The 17,991-nt window shown below is 42.6% G+C and overlaps 1 protein-coding gene across 1 annotated transcript in view; it reads left to right on the top strand.

The window, feature by feature from the left end:
- The first annotated feature begins 628 nt into the window (after positions 1-628).
- The window catches only part of hs3st4 (heparan sulfate (glucosamine) 3-O-sulfotransferase 4), an 82,918-nt gene continuing 65,555 nt past the window's right edge, over positions 629-17,991 (top strand). The window contains exon 1 of the mRNA XM_084571343.1: positions 629-1,239. Coding sequence (XP_084427469.1) covers positions 644-1,239 — 596 coding nt within the window. The 5' untranslated portion in view covers positions 629-643. The remainder of the gene's footprint in view (positions 1,240-17,991) is intronic.

The following is a 17,991-nucleotide window of genomic DNA, read 5'->3' as shown; positions in this document are numbered from 1 at the left end:
CAGGCAGCCTGGTCAGTGGGAAGTGTGGACGCTTTTGTGCAAAGGCTGCCGAGTTTCCAGTGCACAAAGTGGATAGAGAGAAGCGGGAAGGAGTGCGCGCCTCTTTGTCTCATGTTGGGAATATTCAGTGGATTTGTAGTGTGTCTGGATGGATGGAAAGCCACTCTTTTCATTGCAGACGGGACTGGACTTCGGGCTGAGCGGCTGCTGATAAGATTCCTACTTTAACCACTCAGCTGTTCATTTTCTTTTCCCTCCCTCTCTTAAAATGCCAGGATTTCGTCCATCATACACTGTCCAGTTCTTGCCAGGCTGCTCATTTGGAAGGACGCCAGACCTCCAGCTTCTCAAATCTGCAAGTTCAGTCCAATAAATTGTGACATTGTCTGTCAGCCTTGGAATAAGAAATCGATACTCGAGAAAAGGGACGCGATATTCTCCCGGAATTTTAACGATCCGCTGTTCCCCGCTGTTCTTATAAATATGTGATCTGGTTGGATTGGGATGGTTTGGTCCAGCTTCACGCTTTTTTCAGCTGGAGCAGCTCTGATAGTGACTGATTATTGCTGTTGATTTTGTCCATGCAAGACTCTGGGTGGAAACATGTCTGGCCACTTCTTTGAAAGGATCACTGCTATCAGAGATGGCATTTTGGTCCAGCACTTCGGTTTTCACCTCTAAAGTGCCCCGGAAAATCTTATTCATGTTCACCCTCTCCCTCTCTGTCACCTACTTGTTCTATAGCTTGATGAGCTGCTACAACTCGCTGCAGTTCCCGCTGCAAGAGAACTATGTGTATCAGGGGAGGCTGGTGACAGAGGAGACAACTTTTGTGACATTGAGGGAGAAACTTTATTCCGCCTCCCAGGCTTTTACAGAATTCACCGAAGCCGAGAGAACGACCTCGGCTTCCACCGTGAAGGCGCACGCCGAGGCCGAACAAAGGACAGTGGAGTGGATTAGGACTCAGGCGTCTCCAACTAAATCGGCGGCGGCGTATCACACCACCGCGCTGGAGAGGGAGCACCAGGAATTCAGCACCACGGACAGCGAACTCAGGGTGAACTGCACCTCGGATTATGGAGAGAAGAAACTTCCCCAAGCCATCATCATCGGGGTGAAGAAAGGGGGGACCAGAGCGCTGCTGGAGGCTCTCAGGGTGCACCCGGACGTCAGAGCCGTTGGAAATGAGCCACATTTCTTTGATAGAAACTATGAGAAGGGGCTGGACTGGTACAGGTGAGTTAACGTCACGTTTTTTGTTTTTTTTTTGTCGCCAAAGAACAGTGTGTTAGTGCTTTCCTCTTCTTCAAGATTCAGAAATCAGCATCCCAGAGGAAGAACTGACACGCAATCCATCACAGGGAGAACAATTTCTGTCCTCAGGGGGGTTGAAGTTAGTGTGTTGTTGCGTTCTAGTGCCAACTTTTCCACTTGTCAGTTTGCACTGCAGTTAAAAAGCAGAATAGAATAAAATAGAATAAAATAAAAAGCCACTGTCATAAATATCTCTAGTCGTTTTTTCAGACATATGAATGGAAGATGATGGCAGCGAGAAAAAAAATGCAATATCACAGTTTGGGATAAGCCGTGGGCAACGCACAGTTATAGTAATTAAAACTCTATATCACGGCCCTTTAAGAGACAGTAATCATGTGGATCATTTGAGCCTTCAGTTGTGTATTTAGTTCAATTACTAAACAGGAATTGGCATGTAGTTGTTGCACTTGTCTTCATCACAAGGTCCAACCACATTTGGAGCCCCGCAGCAGTCTTAAACATCAATTTATTTCTGTGAAGATTATTAAGACATGCCAAAAAAAAAATAAATAAAAACACCTTCATATATGGGAAGGTGTTCTCTCGCACAGCAGGTTGAAGTTTAGACACAGGCTAAACGGAGGCGCGCACACACAGAGGAGTGCCACTTCTAAAGCCTCTTTAATGCCCGGGTCAGGGTTTTATATCATCCGTGTCAGAATTGTATTAAGTTGAGTTTAATTCGATCATTTTTATTTGAAAAAACAAAATACACAACACCTTGGAGAAGACGAATCATCGCCTCCTTTAAAGGATTAAAGCGTTGACGTGTTGTAATCCGTTTCCTGTTGTTTAACACTGACAACAGAAGCCGTTTTATTCACTCCATTAGTTCTCTGGTTTAGTTTTCCTTCTACAGTCACATACACGAATGCATAGCAACGGTTACAGATTAAGAGAGGGGCATTTACACGAGCCTCGAGTAAATGCTCAAATATAAGTCAAATATTATGTCATTAAAATGGTCAGTACGTGGCACAACTCTCCTGAATGTCCGAGCATTCGAGGGAGATGGTGGAGCATCGTTTTTTTCTTGCATTTGTCTTTTTTTTATTTTCACAAGTCAGCCACTATGTGCCTTAAAATACCACAGCTTACCACCGGCTTTGCACGGCACACAAAATCCAAATATGCAAATTTTGAAATGCCTGACTCTGCTTTGCGGCTCGTTCCCAAAACATGTGTGCAGTGTTTACACCACCTTTCATGTCTGTGATGTCTGACATTCAATTTGACGCCTGCTTTATTACCCAGAGAAGAACCTGTGTGTCACCCAACCCGAGTTTATGTGAGAGAGAAAAATCAATCCCAGGGTTCATTTATGGTCAGTTGGTCGCGGCTTAGTTAGGTGCTGTTGTCACATAATAATGTTTGACCAGGGGAATCTTATTTATTTATTTATTTATTTTAATGGAGTCAATGAGCTGATGAGAATGACGCTGACTCAAAGTCCCTTCTGTTCCTCCGTAGAAGTGAGCCTGTTACGCTGGTGTTTGGGTTGTGGAACATCTGCTTTCATCTCTCCGCGTAGACTTGGGAGCTCTCGGCTGTTCATTTAGCCTGTGTTAATGCAAGCTGTTTCATTATGCTCGCGGTGAAAGGCTCATTAGACAGGAGGATGACATGCTTACATAAATAATAATAAACATGCTTGTGTCTTTTGGAGCCCCTGAGCCAAATCATTTCTGAAGGAGGACTGGTTTTATATCCTGACATCGTCCCGTTCAGAACGACACACTCAACGGAGGAAATGAACACGCATGACATTGTGAATAGTTAAGCTGTTAAAAATATTCACGAGTCGAGCCGCCATTTCTCACCGATATAAAAATTCACGCAACTTTTGTTTGTTCCTGCACTACGCCACACCTCTCTTCTGTGTCGGTGATGCTCCGGCTAATGTGCACTTAATGGATGTGAAATTACGATCACTTACAGATGTTTGCAAGCATTTGACATCGGCGTAGTTGAACGAGTCCGGCAATCTCGTGAAACGTGATTGATAAACCCGGGCCTGTCTGAGTAACACCTGCTCCACAATTTGATGGATATGCTGGGAGAGCTATAGGGAGTATAGCACAAAGGCGTCACTTTGAGGGACTTGCGTGTTGTCAAATGTCTGTGCAGCACTCTTGGACAGTTCCTCCAGTGTGTTTTGGGCTTACTTGAACAAGCAATTTGCAATGTAGTGGCATCATTACCGCACATAGAGGACTTTCATCAGCCAATTGGCACTCCTAATGTCGCAGCTATTTCTGAGCAAAGAGGGCGAGCAATCACTGCGAGGATTTAACTTATCTGTTCTCTTGAGTTCCCCTCGACCTGGTGCGAAAAATGCCCATCCCGGAGTAGGAATTATTTGATGCACGATGGTCAGCTCACCAGCTCTTATCTCCTGCCAGTTTTTTCGTGGACAGTGGAAAGATAATGTGCCTCATAAATCGTGCTGAAGAATGTCATTGATTATCAGTCGTATGAGGAGGTCTGCGTCTGCGTCGTTGGTGTCAGCAGGAATTTGCACTCTTTACACCGACTTAATGAGGAGCCATTAGTGAGGCTGACTGTTTGGTATTTTCGACACTTTTTCGAAATGTCAAACAACAGCGTATGGAGTAGTAAAAGGATTGTAAGAGCAAGAATCTGCAAACCACTGGAGACGGAAATCTGCCATATTTCAGTCGTCAAAAGGTAGAAGCAGATCAGTTGCTTTTTATATTAAAAATATTAAAAAAATAAGTTTATTTTAAATTTTTTTTAATCACGCGCTTTAACTGGAAGATTAACAGTGCACGTATCAGGCTGCCACATTGTTAAATATAACATCACAGAGTGTCAGATTGTCCATTTTAGATTAATTCCAGTTGAAAAGCGTGTGCGGCCAGATCAAATAATACAGCAGGAGACATGAGGTTTCTCATCTATTGAGGCTCAATGGAATTCTGCTCTGCATTGATGTGTGCACTGGACAGTCAGCAAAGTTATATTAGTCTTTTCACGAGGAGTAAGAATGGCTTTCTGCGCCCAGAAAGAACGCAGTGTGGGACAATTGTGCTGGAAAATACACTGGAATTATGTAATGAATATGTAATTATGTAATGTTAAATGAAAATGCAAATCCAGGATTCACGGTAACGAAAGAGCATGTCACGCTACAGGTGTTGGGAGTCTGGCTTCACGCTTCGGCCCTTATCTGTCAGGAGTTTGAAGTTGAATTGATACCTATCAAAAAAAATCGATGCAAGAGTCGGAGATAAAGCTACGTCGACACAGAACCACGGATCCGAACCAAATTCAGTGTGAATTTCATCAAAAATCAATACGGCCGTGGAACAGCGGTTCGAGTAGAACTCTCCGTCTGTGTCCTTGTGCCTCCGGCCCGTGTGTGCAAGTGCCTTTCTCCCACCGATCTCTCGCTTTAAAACATCCACTTCCTGAAAACAATCCTATAGATATCTGTCTGCACCTCATGTTGTGTTCTGATGGATCCAAGTGAAACTGATGCACATTTCTGTATCAGATTCATACAATTTGAATCATCTGAGACATGCACCCACCCCTACAACTGACAATCGCAAATCACACATGTTACCTTTAGAAACATCCATCTTTTGATAGCATTAAGGGTATCCGTAGTTTCTATTGCGAGAAAAAAAAACTCAGTGGACCAGGAATGATGAGGAGCAGAACTGAAACTCTAGGAAAAAAACAAGGCTTCAACAACAAGCGGGCCATCGGAGGTAACTTCACAGGCATAACTCAGCGGTGGTAACTCCACAGACCATTTGACAAGAGATATATATTTATATATATATATATATATAGATATATATAAATATATATCTCACACACACACGGGCCGAGGAGATGAAGAGACACAGGCGAAACGCAAGGAAAAACCAATCATAATCAGAGACAGACAGGAAGTGAAGCAAGGACACAAAACACCAAGGAAGAAGCTTGTAAAATAAAAAAACAGGAAACACAAGAAAAACCACACAGGGTCGCGGAAAATGTTCAAAATTTGATCTCATGAACAGTTTTACACTCACATCCGGTCCCACAATAGCCGACCAAAGCCTATAAATTATCCTTCACTCGTTAGGATAACACGTAATAGGATATAAAATCAATTTATGTGCTGAACCTCATCAAATAGGCGGTGCCAAGAATGACCCAATGGTCCAAGTTAACAGTAGCCAGAAAAAAATAAAAATACATCACCGTAACGGGGATGAAGAGCCTGCATATAAAATAAGAAAATACATAAGAAAATACAAAGGCCTGCAAAGCCTGCACCAACTGTCTCCTGTAAAATAAAATATATACATTTATATATTGATAAATCGGCTACCCGTGAACCAGAACCAAAGATTCTCTAAGGTTTGCAAGCTAATATCTCTGTGTTATTAAAATGACACTTTCACCCACTTTGCAATAAAAGCTAAGAGAATGTTCTCATAAATCTTCGGAGGCGGTGTTCTTCCTCTTTCAGGGCTGCGTCCCTTTGCTGGGAAAAAGAGTCAGCGAGAGCTCCACAATGATTAGTCCCGGGAGACACTTGTTTTATTCTGAAAGAATTTTACTTTTGTTATTGTGCCTTTTTTTCAATCGTCTTTCCTTTATAAGCAAACGCGTTTTTTTTTTTAGAAGGATGTCAGAGAATGAGCCTTGCTGTTTTCAAGGACTTCCTCCTTTGTGTTGAGTTGCGAGGTGGTCTAATCAATAGATCCTACAAACTTTTCCCTCTACCAAGGCCGCACAATAGAGCGCGTTCGCTCCTCGTCTCACCTTATCAGAGGAGCAGATCCTTTCTTTGCACTGTATTGTGAGAAATAATCACATCTCTTTTTGAAATATTAAAGTCTATTCAAGCTGGCAGTGTGAGTGTATCATGTCAGATTTAGCTGCTGTGAGACTTTGAAGAAACGGTGTGTAATGCAGAACAGGCTTTACTGTACCTGCAACCTTCGTCCATAAGATAGGCCCCTGTGACAGGAAGTGTGTAATGGAGACGTGGATCTATGGCCGAGTGCCGCAGCAGAAAGTCTAAATCCAGCGTTTATCCCTTGTTTAGCCCTGCTTTCCCTCTTTCAGCTGCTCCGTGGGCAGCTTAGCCCCTGACTCTTGCCACCTGACTGGGAGCCCGTGACTCCACTCAGAGGGGAGATGGGGAAAGAGCAAGGTGGGCCAGATCCCCGAGCAGGCAGGGTGCCATCCCTTCCAGCTGGGCCTGTGTGCTGCTGCAGTGCCTCCCTGCCCCACGCCTTCCCAAAATGGCAGAATCTGCCTACGCCTGATAAGACGGCGCCAAGACTCACAAGGACGCACCTCCGAGTGCTCCGATGCCAGCGCTGCAGTTGTGGAATTAAACTTTTTAATTAGCAGCGTACCCCTGCGCCGTCAAGAGAGTGGACCGCTCCGCTCAGGTCTTTCTCATGGCCCTTCCTATTTCTACTTGATTAAACGCGCAAGCATCACAGGGCTTCCAGTTACCACGGGAGCAACCATGTTTATTTTTCTTGTTTGGGAATCTCTTCAGATGCAGCGAAAATGACTCATTATATCCTGTACAGCTTGAAAGGACAGCCATGTTCTCCTGGCTTGCTTCATAAACAATAACTTATGAGCCAGTGTCTTGAACAGTGGGCCTGGTAGGGTGTATTCCACGTTTTTGCTGTGTACCGTGTTGAATCAACACCGTGATGAAGTCATCTGCTAATTTCTGAGTTAGAAATTACTTCTTTTTGTAAAATGGCACTTCTTGAAGGTTATAAAAACATGAGTCAGTGAGTGACTTATTGTCAGGTGTAATTTTAGAGGACCACAGACTGCCTGTGTAGTCTACGCCGATCATGCATAACATTATGACCACCTTCCTGATATTGTGTAGGTCTCCCTTGTGCCTCCAAAACAGTTGTGACTCATCAGAGATTGGACATGGACCTTCTGAGGGTGTCCTGTGGTGTCTGGCAACAGAATGTTGTTAGCGGGGGCCTTTGGGTTCTATGGGTTGAGGGGAGGGGCCTCTGTGGATCATCCCACAGATACTTGATCAGTTCGGGATATAGTGAATTTGGAGGCCAGGTCAACACCTTGTGCTGTTTTTCATGTTTTTTGAGTTGTTACTAAACCGTTTTTTTGTGCGTGTGCTTGTGTCAGGCTGCTGTACATCAAGGAGTGTCATGGGGTGGGGGTGCCTGGTCTGGTCTAGGTGGGTGCTACATGTCTAAGTAACACCCACATGAATACAAGGTCCAAAAGTTTCCCAGCTGAACACTGTATTGTCACAAGATGGTCAATGTTATTTACTTCTCCTGTCATAATATGTCATAATGTTGTGGCTGATCGTTGTACAGAAATGCATTTAATTGCCTTATCCTTACATGTAAGGTTGATATCCATGCCAACCTGTGGCAACAAAACAGCATGTTTAACATTGTCATAGTTATGTTCAGACATGCTTGTTAAACATCAGGGAAAAGATTTTCAAAAATGAACGCTGCTCATTTATGGTTATATCACAAGATAACATGAAGTCTACTTTTTTATATATATATATATATATATTTCCAAATCTGTGAACTTTTGCACAGTACATTAAATTAGCTAGCATGAACATTTTGCAAAACTTCTTGCTAATGTGTGAAATTATGCAGCTCGCCATCGGCTTGTGAATTCTTTGAAGCTCAGGTGAAACCTCATACTTTAACAAGTACAACGTTAGCGTTAATTAGCGCAGCCCTCACATCGGCCCGTTCCCAGTTATGGATCCTCCGGAGCAAATACCCTGCACCAAAGCAAAGTGCAAAATTATCTTTTAGGAGGGCTTCCCTTTCACCAGTGATGTGTTTTGTCTGAGTGGAGGCTCCTTTCATTCCAGGATTACAGATAGATTTGATCTTATTCTAGTGAGTTGTATTGTAACGCGAAAATTATGGAAGAAGTAATAACTCTCCATCCTTTTTGCATATGGAGAAAGAAAAAAAAAATCCTTGTGAGCCGTTAATGGGCATAGCCAATTTCATCCTGCCTTCAGTCCTGTTCAGAATTCATACACATTCCTCCTCCTCTCTCACACACATTTGTCTCTTTCTCTTGTCTCGCTGTAGCTACACTCCAATGCTTTCAAGTGGAAGTCTATTTTACTTATGGGTTAGCATTTGATTCACCATTCCCCCCCCCCACCCCTTCCATTTCTATAAACTGGCCGTGGGTTATGGTTCACCATCAAGGCTCATATTCACATTATTTTTTATTTTTTTTTGTTTCCATCTTAAGAGCTAGATAAAATTCGGAGCATCCTCGTCCTCTGTTGCGGGGATAGAAGGAAGGACTCAGGCTTCATAGTTTCTGTTCCACAACATGGACAGATTGTCTGAGAATGAAAGACGTAGCTTCATCTGTTAAATTATTTATTTTGGACCCAAAATAAAGTATAAGCTGAAGTCATTTTATGCTCAGAGGGATTCATTTCTCCCAAAAGATTATTTGCATGCGACTGAATTGCCCGTGATGTGCTTCTAGTCTGGAGGAACAATGACTCTGTTCGGCAGAATGCTGGTTTGCAGACGTCTTTAAATCTCTGCAAATAAGACTACCTTGGGACAAATACGCATGTCAATCATACTTGTCAGGATTCCAATTTCCCTTCCACATCTCCTGGAGCACTTGTGCCGTTCGTGCTCCTTATTGGCTGCGAGGGATGTGGTCTCATGACACAAGCTGATGCATTTGTTCAGTCAAAGGGAAAACCCTGACAGGAATGGTCATGGAGCCAAGATACAGGGACTGCTGGGAGTATGTTTCAAATGTGTGTCCAGGAGCTGATAGGTGCTTCCATAGTATGTTATGCTGAAAGATTGGGGCGGGGAGAAAATTGAAAATGTTGGTTTCTCCCTCTGGTATGGGCAGCATTATCATATAAGTGTGACGCCGCAGCGTTTCCAACAATGAGCAGCATATGGCTTGGCCATTTTGTGAAGATAATAGACATAAATCAACATCTAACTCTGGCTGCTGAACACAGATGCCATTTTTCAGGATGCTCATTTTCACCACTTACTTTTTTTTTTTTCTTTCCAAGGCTTTGATGAAAATGAAAAGTCCTGACCATTTTTAGACGTAGCCTTCGGAGCCAAGCGCATCTCGTGCTCCTCAGAACATCTACAGTTCAGCAGCAACCCGACAGACCTAATTCAATTATGGCTGTGTGATGTGTTGAGACTCCGGAGGTGTGAGCTAATTCCTCTGTTTACACCCCTGAGTCACTGTCACAAACAAAGACAAACACATTCATTGGCTTCCAGGATCTTGTTTGCTGTGATTGTCCCATCGCCTTTGAAGTTTCTCATCGCTTTATGTTGTTTACTTATTCATGCTCTTTCTTTCCCTCAGATCACCATGGGGTATTCCGTTAGAATAATTTTAGCACAGTGTGAAACAATGTATGAGCCGAGTATTAGATGCGTAAACTGCACTCAACACGCTCCTTACATACAGTAGAGATGCTGCAGTGCCGGATTGACTTTGAAAAGGGGAATCTTCTCAGTGCGGCCCTGATTTCATAACTCTGTGATGAGACATGCTGCTGACGTCTTTGCCACCAGCACTCTCGGCTGGTACGGTGGAAGTTATTAACTCAAGCTGTGGCATTGGCCAAACTCCCCCGAGACTTGGATTAAGCCAATGAAATGCAAAAGGGTGCTTTTAGGGATTATGCTAATTGCTAATAGCTGTATCAGGAAGTGATTGTTTTTCCTGGGTAATTTGGATTATTGGCATTAGAGATTTAGGAGGAAGCTGACGTGTACTGCCTTCCTAGTAAGGTTGTTACCTGCTCTCAACCATGAAGTCAACTCTTCCCATGTGGCGCTCTTGATATGTGTGATGTACACCGATCAGCCACAGCATTAAAACCACTGACAGGACAAGTGAATAACATTGACCGTCTTGTGACAATACAGTGTTCTGCTGGGAAACCTCTGGACCTGGCATTCATGTGGATGTTACTGGGACATGTACCACCCACCTAGACCAGACCAGGCAGCCCCACCCCATAGCAATGACACATGGTTTAGGAACAACTCAAAAAACATGAAAAACAGCACAAGGTGTTGACCTGGCCTCCAAATTCACTAGGTCCCAAACTGATCAAGTATCTGTAGGACGATCCATAGAGGCCCCTCCCTTTGACCCATAGGACCCAAAGGCCCCCACTAACAACATCCTGTTTCCAGACACCACAGGATACCCTCAGAAGGCCCATTTCCATTCTCTGATGAGTCACAACTGTTTTGGAGGCACAAGGGAGACCTGCACAATATCAGGAAGGAAGTCATAATGTTCCGCCTGATCGGTTTATTTTCTATGTGCTGTATAATTCACAAAACCGCACACAATAAAGTCAACAATACCTCACACTTCAGACACAAAGAGAGAACTGGAAACACTTTAAATACAAATGATACAGCATCGGCGTCGCCCCAGGGCTAATGGGGGAATTCATCTGGGCCCTCTCTGCCTCTTGTTTTTCTGCTGTTGTTTGCGTAGTTAACATTCACAAGTCATGTTTATTGCAGCACTTTTGAAGTGTGTAAAAAATTTAGGCACATTTAGAACGGTATGGTAATTTTTCAGACGCTACGGGCTTCTCGGGTAGCCATGTTATGCCAGCGCATCTGAGCAGATGGTTCGTGGGAGGCAGAACGAGCGAGTATTTTCTCGTCCGGCCAATGAGACACGTGAACGAGGAAATTTGGATTTTGAACCAGTCGCAGTGGACGTGACGCGGGATCATGAATCTGGTTTTAGGCCCTGTTCACATTTGGTAGTGCATCTGCATCTGGAATTGAAATGTATCTCCGTGTGTGTCTCGAGTGATCACTTGTCATCACATCACAGCTCTCTATATGCAAGTAACATCATGTTAGCTGTAAGCTATAATTTATTTATTTGTCTCCATCCCTCGTGTTATATTCCAGATCTGCACAAAGATCTGATATAAACCCCTTTAACCACGAGGGTGATCTTTTTATAATCCAAGCAAGTAGTTTCAGTACCGCACTGATTAAGCGTTGCATTTCTTCTATCAGACACATGATGGACAGTAAAATTGCATAGCTCTGGAGCAGTGTTATGTGTTTGCAAGACAATAGACCCTTTCACAAAGCCTGTTCAAGGCTCCGTTGCAGATTGAATGGGTGCAGCATTGTTGTTGAGCCTTTTAGCCAGAAGTTGAATTTGTCACAGACTCAAATCAGTGTCCCCGAATTCAGAGGAGGGGTTTTATGACTCTCAGACTTGCCAGTAGAGCACATCACGGCGTGCCTGAAAATGCTGAGGACAATGCCAGCATGCATCAGGTGGCAGATTTTGAAGCGGCTGGCGACGTTAACCCTGAATATACTGATTTCCTTTCATCTCCACTACGTCATCTGTTGAAATGCTCATCAAACTGCGTTAAAATTCTTTGCATTATCGGAGAACAGAGGCTTGTACACTTATAACTAAATCTTCCACTAAATTTGTTTTTTCTTTGTGTCTTGAGCGAATACATGGCCGTGCTGGCAGGAAAAGTAATGCACTTCTTCAACTCATCTACACCTGTCTACCAACTGCACTCATCATCAACTCCGAAAACAAGAGAAACACCTGCATGCTGTTATTCACAGTGTTCTTTTTCGATTCTAATTTTGATACGTGTCTACATAGCAGCTTAGCAAATACTAGGTGGAGAGGGCATCCGAGCTCCATCCTGTCAGTCGACACTGGCGGTGCAGCCAATTGCAGCTGTCTGACTACAGTTTAGTGAATCGTCAAATTTAGTTTTGTTTTTAACACTGCCTCCTTTTTGCCGGTCAAAGGAAATTTGCGCTGCTCATTTATGGTTGTATGAATGCAAGGCTCTCCAAAGTGCACATAAAAGGAAATCTAATGTGTAACTGGAGGTCTGCATGTCCACAGATGTATAAACCAGTCCTTAGCACAGAACATATACATACTCTATGTAAATGTTTTCTATATACACCAATGAGACCCCTGGTGCCTACATTATCAACAGTGTGAAGTGCAGTTTATGCCTCTGCGGGACATAGATGGTGAAACCTACGCGATGCGAGTCATTTATACTGTCAGTCTGGCCCGCTCTGTAAAAATGCCACCCAAACGCTAGTCGGCGCTGTGTCTTTTTTCCCAGTCTGGTTAATTTTTGTTTCTACTTCCTGCTTCACTTTCAAGACAGGCAACTGAAACTTTGGCCAAAATTTCGCAGAAGACAAGTCGTACAAATGTCTGTATCTCCGAACCTCCTCAGTTAAAGGTGCAGTAGGAAAGCCTTATAAAACTAACTTTCTGTCATATTTGCTGAAACTGACCCTATGTTCAAGTATAATTGCATGAAGCAGGTCATTTTAAAAAAAAATTCAGCTCCTCTGGTCCCACCTAGAGCCTGTAGCGCGATTTGCAAGACATCCAACTCTCCATATTCAGATGCACCAATCAAGCCCAGGGGTGTATCTAACAGAGTGTCAATCACTGCTCATGCACACGCATTTCATAGCCTGTGCCTCAGCTTCACTCTCAAACGTCTAACCACATCAACAGGTAGCGGTCATATATCTACCACATAGCAAATTGATAAATCTAAACTGTGGAATAAAACGCCACAATGAATGCTTCTAACTGTTACTGATAGCAAACATCACCGATGTAGGCTACTTTCAGAAACATCCTAACCTTGGTTTTGTCCTAAAGTTGACTATTGCTAAATATTTTGACCTAAAGTATAACGACTGTATCATTGTACTTTAGGTCAAATTATTTAGCAATAACGAAGGGTATTCTAAAAACTATTTTGTTGTTCTTACGTCGGTGTGTTCCATGCTAGTTTGTTTACTCGCTCTCTCTCGGTTCTCTGCTCGTGCACAGTATTCCAGGGCCAATATGCACGCGCTCTATCGTGCACAGCTCTCCCTTGTGGGGGGAGGGGCTTGGGAGACCGTTTTGGGCTTTAGCGGAAAGGGGGGAGGGACTGAGAAGTTGTCGATGTTCAAATTTTTTGGCTAAGTCCTGGATCTTCGCAATCCTGCCTACGGGACCTTTAACCTTTAATCGATGTGTTCCATCTTTATTGATCCAAAACAATCAGTAAGTAAATTGTGGAGATGGAGAAGCAGCTGGAAATGGTAAAGCGGAAATACGCTATAACCAAGCGGACCAATTGCAGCTCTTGCGGTCTGCGTTGCCGTGACGCATATTTACATTTCTGGGGAGGTGCAGGTCAGGATACGGTGTCAGGGTCCGTAGTGTCAGCCCAAATTGACGCAGAAGCATAAACCGTACATAAGTCAACAGTTTAATAGGACCATTAGTGTAGTAAGCTAGCTAGGACTAGCTTAGCGTCTAGCAGCTAGCCTCAAGCAGAGATGAGGACCGGGCAGCTGAGGTCTGAGGAACTCTTTGTCCCCAGATCGTTTTCTGACGCGGAATCCCAACCAATGTATCAGACCTAGTGCAGCAATGCTTCTCATCATCTGTATTCTGACACTGAAGGGTGAAATGTGGCGCCAATGTGCACGTTTTTTTTTCCAATTTACATGAAGTTTCAAATTACGGATTTATTGGGCAGTTGCATTTTTTTTTTTTTTTTTTTTTTTTTTTGCCAAGAAAGCCTCTCTAGCCAAAACATACAAAACATGCTACGGCAGACTTTAGTTATTCACTGCAGTAATCCATTAACACAGTTTAGACAAAAGGTGATGCTGAAAATTTACAAAAGAATCAATTAGTATTAATTAGTCACTGCATCTGCCAGATTTGCTGTCTTTCTAATTCACAAAAACAGAAGCCAGACAGTTAAATAAAAATATTTTGAAATCGTGACCACCTTTCTGTGAAACACTGGTGAAAATTCAGTTTGTATTTTATTAGATTCAATTGCCAGGGCAAAAGTGAAAAACACATCAGTCTGCTCTAAGGCAGTTGGATTAGGATCCTGGACTTCTTTCTGGGCTTTTTCCTTTTCTTATGCTATTCAAACTGCACTTGGTTATTCATTCCATGCATTTTAAGCATGCCCCGGGTGAAACTCCCAGTAGTCACTTTCTACTCTAATCGACCTCTGGTTTGTTTCATGTCTACAAGACAGGAGGAGACAGAATCCTAAGTATGAATTGATTTTTGAATGAGCATACATTTACTTTTAAACACCTGCAAAACACACTGCGCTTGTGCTGTGCAGCAAACACGCGGTCTTAATTGATTTGAGTAATGAACAAGGACGTGCATTCTGTTTTTTTTGTTTTTTGTTTTTTTTGGACCCAAGGTCACTTTGTCATCGCAGTCAGTTTTAAGCTGTGTCCTCTGGTCTTTATAAAGGACCAACTTACCATGAAAGTGTATCTGGGCCGAGGTGAGAAGGTAGCGGCCGTAACTAATGGGTTTATTTAATTCAATTTATTGCTTCGGCTGCTGCATCATATGAGACATGCTGGTCACTGTAAGATTGAGGTTTCTTCATGAAAGAAAGAGAGATTAACCCCCTTTTCGAAAGGGCAGAATACACTCTCATGTCATGCTGGATTTTCCTGCCTAGATAGCTGGATGTATAAATCTGCAGAACTAAATGAATATAGGTTTGTGGTGAAATGGGGCTCTCAGGCTTATTTTGTACAAGCTTTCTAATCAGTGTCACGCTGGGGGTATGCTTGCTGGGCTGGGAATCCGTAATAAATGAGAGCTTTGTCAACATGTCCACTGTTGGATGCTGGGAAGCAGTGTCTTTTGATTCAAGGCACTCCGCCATATTTGTTCAGGCAAATCTTTAGAATTCACTGTTATCCTGTTTCATCTATTATGTATTTCTATGGACTGACGATGGCATTCTGTTTATTTTCCCCCCTTAGCATACTGGAATAATTAATTCACCCTTAATACTATTATGTTGGCTATATGTCAGACCATATCTGACTCTTAACACGTTTGTTTCCAATTAACATTTCCCAAATTTCTGATACAATCTGCAGAATACAAATGAAGCAACCCCAGCAGCTGCCTGGCTCCGTGTCGTCTCGGCACAGAGCAAACAGCTTTCCCTTAAACTTGTTTCGTAGTGCACCTCATTTTTGCAGGAATAAACACGTATACTCTGCACATTGGGTAAACTCAACAAAGGCTTCAGGGTGTAGAAAAATTTATGCACCATGGTAATTCGTTAAGCAATGGAGCAATGCCAGAGGAAGGAATTTCACACCTTGAGTTTAATAGTACATATTGTAATTTTCCTTGGTTGGAATGTGAATGTGTTTCCTCCCGTTATTAGTCGCAGTATTCCGTAATAATCACATTCTGGTACAAGAGCAGCTTCTTATTTTGCATCATCTTTGTTTGTGAAGAGATTTTAGTGTATACATGCGAACACCGTGCCTCTGCACCACACATGCAAATACAGCATGTTTGCATTGATTTTACTTCCATACTTATTTGCATGACATGTGTACCTGTATCCTCTTGTGGTTGAATGCATGTATACTTCATGGTCAAAGTCCTTCGTATACATATTGCAGCTTAAAAAAATTAATTATGCAAAAGCAACAGAAAACATCTAGTAACGAGACGTCCAGTGGAACACTGCTTTTCAAAGCAAAACCGTTTGTGCATCTTGAGCACCACTGAATGCAGCTCGGAGAACCCCGAGCACCGCTTCCTTCTATGCTGCCAACTACTTGATTGCAGGTAATTGCCTTCACCTGCCGTCCCAGGTGTAAACCACTTCCTGATTACATTTTCAGAGTGAAAGCCAGCGGGCCTTTAGGTCCAGAGGACTTGGAAAGAGGACCTAAACACTCAACTACTTCCAAAAACCATCCACTCTAATTGCGCTCGTGTGTTTCAGTGAACGTTTCCTTTTTCAGAAGCGTAACACTTCTTAATATATGAGAGGTGGAACAATGTAAAAAAAATATGTTTTTGATTTTTTTTTTTAGGCTTGCAGTTCTTTACTTCACAGAAGAATGTCTGCAGCGCTGCAGTGGCAAATTATTCTGATGTATAATGAGACGGTGGGTTGCTCAGACACTTTGACATCAGAAAGGCTATGCCCCCTGCCCTGTGTAAGTGCTAACCCACAGAGTCAGGCATGACTCTTTTCCTCGATGAATTCATTACTTTTTGTTCACGGAGCCTTTTTTAAAAAAAAAAATTTCTCTTTACTTTTGAAAGCTCAAAATTCTGAAAAGCACAACAATGTCCGTCGCACGTTCTGTCACTTTCTGAAAGAAATCGCCAGAGAAATCGTGCAGCGAAAATTAATGTAATCATCCGAGCTCCCATTGTTTTGACGCAATTACAAAAAGAGAACGTCAAAGTCTTGGAGCTCTGAGTGTGTAAAACAGTGAAAGATCCCTCACGACCAATTCACGTATATGGTATAATATCTTTGACTGGCAGCGTTTCAGTGAATAATAAGCACAAAGGTTGAAGAGTTCATTGTTCTGTGACAAAACAAAGATAATGTTATGTTTGTATTTACGTGCATAGTCCAATTTATGTCCTGCAGACCACAGTGAAATAACATAAATTCTCATCTGCTGTAGACAACACCACACCAGAGACTCACCCTATATTTAAAACGTGAGCGAAATGATGAGTGGCACTTAAACTCTGACACTGACCCTGACATATCAAATTAGACTGTCCAACGCAAAGACACAACATGTATTTTAAATGTCTGTCACGTTTTACAATTCATGTTGTAAAGCTGGTGCCGATTATTATGGGCAACCAAAGCTGAGGACAAATACATCCTAACAAGATGAGAGGCATAATACTGAAAACACCAAATACTAAAACAACTAGTGTGGACAGTATAATTCCTAAACAGCATTATGTTCTTCAAGCCTTAGTTGTGTTTAATTTTTTTTGTCCTGACGGTTGATTTTATCTTCAAGGAAGTTTATGTATCATATTTCCCTACACAGTATTAATATAGACATATTGGCCATGATGCGCACAGATAAATGGGAGGGCAGCAGAAATCTATCACTGAGGACAATAAATCATCCAAACGATGGCACCAGGAGGCAATGTACTGAACGTATTGGCACAATGACTAAGTCTAATGTGTATAATCATTGTGGGTTGTCAGACAGATTGTGTAGATACGAGTAGAAGTCAAGAGACCATTTGGCCGAGTGGATAGTTGCTGAGTTCTGGGTAACGTCCGGGGTTTGACAATGTCATGTCTAGTATCATGACACGTTAACATTTCTTTACACTACACTCTCTTGTTGCAGTTGATGTGATTGATACTTTGGAGAAATTTTGTAACTAACTTTCTTTCTAAATGGCTTTCCCGAACTCCCCCCTCCTAAAAATTATTTGTGGGGAAAATTTGGTCTGGGAGTCACTCGGTTGGGAACTGACTATGCCCTGGCAAATTCTCCCAAACCAATCAAATCATTTGGGCTGGACTTTATGCAGTGATGAAAAAAAGATTTACGGCAGCAAAGTCGTACAAGTCAGCTGAGCGCCATTGAGTTGTTACCAGACTCATATTCTGATAACGGTTAAATCTGAATGTGTCATCAGTCTTACTTAAAGGGGAACTACTGTTTTTTACAACCTGGACCTTATTTCTGGCATGAAAATACGATCATTTACTCACCCATATAACTT

The sequence above is a fragment of the Chelon labrosus genome (assembly GCF_963514085.1).
Source record: "Chelon labrosus genome assembly, chromosome: 21".
Lineage (NCBI taxonomy): Eukaryota > Metazoa > Chordata > Actinopteri > Mugiliformes > Mugilidae > Chelon > Chelon labrosus.
The sequence above is the reverse complement of the archived record's forward strand: the minus strand, read 5'-3'. Positions and strand labels throughout refer to the sequence as shown.